This window comes from Castanea sativa, chromosome 5 (assembly GCF_040712315.1).
Source record: "Castanea sativa cultivar Marrone di Chiusa Pesio chromosome 5, ASM4071231v1".
Taxonomy (NCBI): Eukaryota; Viridiplantae; Streptophyta; class Magnoliopsida; order Fagales; family Fagaceae; genus Castanea; species Castanea sativa.
The window spans coordinates 62,675,527-62,681,049 of record NC_134017.1 but is presented as its reverse complement, the minus strand read 5'-3'; the positions used below and the strand labels follow the sequence as shown (position 1 = coordinate 62,681,049).

Here is a 5,523-nt window from a genome sequence, read left to right as displayed (position 1 = left end):
CCTTCTCTTTAAGTTGGGGCCCTTGCCTTTTATGTTCCCTCACTATCCTATAACCTATAATGGTCTTTAAGAGCATTCATTAGCACCCCAAATACTAAAAAAATATCTACATCTAGTGAGCCATAGCTACATTTGCTTTTGGTTGTTGCTACACTAAACATTAAAAAATTATTCTTAATTCAATTTTCTCTCCCTTCCAAGCATAAAGAAATACTAATAATGAATAAACAAAGAGTATTTATATGAAGTGGTATAGAATAGGGTATGAGATGTAAGGTATATTGTTAAGTGGAATACTAAAATAAATAAATTAGTTTTTTGGTGTGCTAAATACTAAATTATTTAGCAAACCGTGCTAAATTTTTAGCAAAACAAATGTGAATACTCTTGCTCTATATTGTTGCTTCCCTAGTAGGAATCCTCATTGATTATTATGTTATAATTTTTTTGGTAATTTTTTTTTTTGGTGTACGTAACATTTTTGAAAATATAAGTCAAACTAGCTTTTTATCACATATTTAGCAAAAAAAAGCTACCAAAAACTCTATTTTTTTATTAAAATAAATAATCCAAATAAGCTACTGAAAATTATAAAATACGTAAGCAAGTAACATTGAGTCAATTTTGTTGCCACTGCTAGCACCTTAATATTTCATTACTTAGTAACATCTCAATTGCAACTTGCAAGGGTGATTGTATACTAAAGTACACTTAAAATTTTATACTGGTCTTTAATGTTTGATTCTATTTTTCTTGCAGTCCATTTATGTTTATAATATGTCCATCCATGATATGATTTTCTCATTACAATAATGAAATTCTTCTATTTCACAACATTTTAGAGGTGTTATTTTTTGAAAGAGTTAAACATGAAAGGCATTTAACGACTATATTAGATTACTAACGAAAATGCTAAGAGCCTTATAGCTCAACTAGTCAGTACTTCCTAATCTTTCCAAGACCTTCATAGTTTAAAAACATTGTCCCTACTGTAGTCAAATTATCAAAAAGATTACTAACAAAAATAGATCCAATATGAAATCATAATAAAAAAAAATGAAGAGCCAAAATAAAAATTTTAAAATGTAAAAAATCAAGGAAAAGAAAAAGGATAAGTTTTCTCTCCAAACTAGATGTGAAATTTGAAAAGCTAACCATTGGATTGCATGTTCTTTATGTTCTTAACACACGTGTCAAATTTCGTTTAAATCAAAAATTATTTACTATTCAATCAATAAACTTATTTTTTAAGCATAATTTTTACCACAAAAATTTGAAATTTAAATATGTGATGATATAGTTATTTATCTTTGATTTTTTTATAATTTTATAAGCATAAATGATATAATAATTATATACAATTTAACGATTAGATTTTTAAAATTGACTTATAAAAAAATATAGAAAGAGTTTGAAGGATGGTTTAGAGAGAAACTTTATAAAAAATAAAATAAATAAAATACCAAAGTTTAAGGGAACAAATTTTCTTTTGTTTTCAAAAATTGGACACAGATTTTTTTTTCTTTTTTTAAATATCTGATTTTTTTTTTTTTTAAACTAATCTGAATGTATCTGCAAGTGTTATTTTTAGCCACGAGATACTTCTTTCTTTGCTGATTTTTTTTGGGTAACTTGGTTGGGCTGAGCAGCTGAGTTCCCTTTGCGTACTCCTATGATTTGAACATTGAAGTGAACTGATAAGAATCGTTCTATCATCCACGCAGCTCACTCACTCGCTGCTAAGACTTCAAGAGAATCACACCAGAGACTTCCACTTCACGGTTGTTAGCTTTTGTCGCTTGGTATGTTCTCTCTCTCTCTCTCTCTCTCTCTCTCTCTGTAGACTGTTCTCGAATTTATACTTGTACACTGAACTCCGAAGCATGTAAATATGTCATTTGTTATAAATCGGATGTACCCAATACCCAAAAATCTCTCTTTTTTTCTTTCGTACTTTTGCAATGGATTGCTTAGTCGGAATTGCACACCACATGTCTGATGAAAAGCCTCATAGAATTAGTACCCAAGTATGATTCATCTTAATGATGTTATCAAGGGCATGGTTTGTAGTTTGTATACTAGAGCACACCATCTGTTTGTATAAATGACTCAACCAATTGGTTCTAGAAAGAAGAAACCTGTTAGAGAATGAATAAAAGTAGCTCTCTTATATCTACCCATTTGGTCTTGAACCATGACTTCACTCTTTCCTCATTCTTATGGGAAGAGGAAGTGCCAGAGCTCATTGTCGCTGATAAAAAAAATGGCTATTTTAATTTCCTCTTTTAAAAGAAAAAAAAAAATCAATTTCTAGAAGATAATATATAAATAATGGGCAAAATAGTGTTGGACCGGAAACTACCCATGAGCTATTTTAGTCCTAAAAGTTAAAAGTGATCACTTTTGGTCGGTAACAAATTTAAAGTGATCGCTTTTAGTCCCTTATATATCTAACAGAGTAATGACATGTTAGATTTTACTTTGGCCACATCATCTAAGGGACTTAAAGCAATCACTTGAAACTTCAAGGACTAAAAACGTTTATCAGCTAAAGTTTATGGACCAAATGGTGTATTTTGGCCTAAAATAATTCTATTTTTATGGCGGGAGGGAAGAACATCATCTGCATTAGTCAAATATCAACTCTAAGTATATTGATGTCAACAGGGGCACAGCGATCACACAGGATACAAACATAGATAAATGGTCTTGAAGCTGCTACCTGTATCATCTGCATTATGGGATCCATCTCAGAAGGGTGAACTTACTAGTCTTCTTATTTCTTTTCAGTTTGTATTTTTTACTCTTACACAAATGCTCACATGCGTGCAGTCTACTACATAAAAGATGACTTTCCTGAGTCTATAATATCATAATCAAGCAAATAGTTAAACTTAAATTCACACTTTAGAATATTTATCAAAAAAAGAATTTACACTGCAGAATCCGACGTGCCAGAAAAAGGCTAGACAACAAATGCCCTAGTTATAGGGTAATCTCGTCACAAATCCATATTGATTTGGCTACCACTTTGCAGGTGTTTGCCTGGGCATAGTGGAGTTCAAGAGACCACAATTATCAGCTTTAAGGTCATATACTCTTGGTTTGAAGGTGTAAATTCTCTCATTGATGTACCTTTTTTTTGTTTAATTTCTGTTTGTAAACTATTAGAAATCAATCTATTAATGTGTGTAGGAAATGATTTGTCTATTATGTGTTTTTGTTTACCACCTTTAGGGTCTTGATGAGTCAATTGAAATAGTCTAATATATAATTTTGAAACTTCTTTGTTGCATTGAGGTGATATGGGACCATACAAAGGCTATAACTGAGGTTTCTAAATGGATGGTGTTTTAGGGGATTAGCATATATCATTCATCCTTCCACAATTTATTTATAATAACATTTTTTAAAAGGATGCTATAAAATGTCCTTCCTTTTAATGTTGTTGGAGTGTTAAAATATTTGTGAGTTTGAGTTTGCAAATAGTTGTTCTAAAACCTCAAATGTCAGTTTTATTCTTATTGCAGTTTGGGCATGAACAGCTTCAGAAAGGTAGACCCATAATATTGGGCACCTTCCTTTGTGCCAGTCAAAGGCCCAAAAAATCTCCGTCATTCAAAATACAAGAAGCATCTTCACAGAATGTAGATCTTCCAAAGAGACTACCCAAGAACAAGAAGAAACCCTATCCCATTCCCTTTGAGAAGATCAAGCAGGCTGCAAGAAAAGACAAGAAACTTGCACAAATGGGCATAGAGAAACCCCTTGACCCTCCAAAGAATGGATTACTCGTTCCTGATCTGATCCCTGTTGCGTATGAAGTAGTAGATGCCTGGAAAGTTTTGATTAAAGACCTTGCACAGCTCTTGCACATTATTCCTGTGTATGCTTGCAGGTAATTGTATCCCCCCCCAACCCCCCAAAAAAAAAAAATTGTATATTAGTTTTAGTATTTTTGATACAGTTGCAATTGTTTTTTTTTTAGTTCTTCCTCTTTATTTATATTTGAGCTTCTGAGGGCATTACTTTCAATGTCAGGCACATTCCATAAAATGTTCCTCATAATTCTAGTAGCAAATTTTATGCAGTAAGTTTGATCTAGATATTGGAGTGTAATTTGTTTTAGCCCTTTTGCAGTGAATGCTCCGAAGTTCATGTGGCCCAGACTGGACACCACATTCAAAACTGCCTTGGTCAAACCAGTGCATCACGTCGAAGCTTCCACTCATGGGTCAAGGGCTCTATTAATGACGTGCTTGTTCCCATCGAGTCATACCATCTCTATGACCCTTTTGGTCGGCGTATTAAGCATGAGACTCGATTTGAATATGACAGAATTCCAGCTGTTGTTGAGCTATGCATCCAAGCTGGATTGGATATACCAGAGTACCCTTCACGACGAAGAACCTCACCCATTCGAATGATTGGGAAAAGAGTACTCGACCGAGGTGGATATGTTGAGGAGCCTAAGCCATGGCGCTCTGCAAATTCATATTCACTCGCTGATTTTGATACATATGGGGCATGTGGACGGTTTCCACCTCCGACATCATCAGATGTAGCAAGGATTGCGCAAGAGACAGTGGATGCATATGAAATTGTTAGATTGGGTGTGGAGAAGTTGATGAAGAAATACACTGTGAAGGCATGTGGGTATTGTTCAGAGGTTCATGTGGGTCCTTGGGGTCACAATGCTAAGCTGTGTGGGGAATTCAAGCACCAGTGGAGAGATGGGAAGCATGGTTGGCAGGATGCCACTGTGGATGAAGTTTTCCCTCCAAATTATGTTTGGCATGTTCAAGACCCAAAAGGGCCCCCGATGACGGGTGCACTCAGGAGATTTTATGGGAAGGCTCCTGCTGTGGTTGAAGTGTGCATGCAGGCTGGTGCTCAAATCCCTAGAAAATATGTACCCATGATGAGGCTTGACATTGTTGTCCCTGATAGTGAGGAGGCACGTTTGGTTGCCTAATGGAGTCTGTCAAAGTTAATTTACTGACTGTATAGTTTTTGGCAGATTTTCTAGTTTCCGCATCTTGACTCTTGAGAGGGGCAGGGTGAGTGTTATCAACCTGTCAACATAATATCATCTTCAGTAAGTCAGTATGATTTAATACCGTACTAATTATTGACAGTCTGGAATTGCTGTATATAATAACACTCAAATTAGTAAAAATTAATGTTTGCAACGTTAAAGAATACAAGCCTTCATTGAAATGAATTAGAAAATCTCTCTCTCTCTCCCGGGAAGAAGCTCTCTTTATTTAAAGGTTACTGATTAGTTAATATGTTTGAAGGGTTTGAGCATTATTTCTACACTAACGCTATTTCAAAGCAAAAAAAGTTTAGATCCAAACCAGTCTGGAACTATCTCCTTTAACCCAATATGTGGCAATTGAAAAGACTATCCATGTGTGGTTTATATGATTTTTTTTAATGAGTCATGTGACTTGTTTAAATAATATACATGAATAGTCTTATAAATCACCGTGTAGTGGGTTGGAGAAGGTAACTCCAAAC

General features: G+C 34.3%; 1 protein-coding gene across 3 annotated transcripts; it reads left to right on the top strand.

Moving 5' to 3' along the window:
- The first annotated feature begins 1,585 nt into the window (after window positions 1-1,585).
- LOC142637448 (APO protein 1, chloroplastic) lies at window positions 1,586-5,207 on the top strand. 3 transcript variants are annotated; one of them, XM_075811720.1, is made up of 5 exons: window positions 1,586-1,802; window positions 2,668-2,758; window positions 3,038-3,111; window positions 3,531-3,898; window positions 4,141-5,207. In XM_075811720.1, the coding sequence occupies exons 2-5, from the start codon at window positions 2,704-2,706 to the stop codon at window positions 4,973-4,975; spliced, it is 1,332 nt and encodes a 443-aa protein (XP_075667835.1). In that variant the 5' UTR covers window positions 1,586-1,802; window positions 2,668-2,703; the 3' UTR covers window positions 4,976-5,207. The 3 variants fall into 3 exon arrangements, with proteins under 3 accessions (XP_075667835.1, XP_075667836.1, XP_075667837.1); XM_075811721.1 differs by having other exon boundaries at window positions 1,587-1,802; window positions 3,514-3,898; XM_075811722.1 differs by having other exon boundaries at window positions 1,590-1,802; window positions 3,038-3,089.
- The last annotated feature ends 316 nt before the right edge of the window (window positions 5,208-5,523 follow it).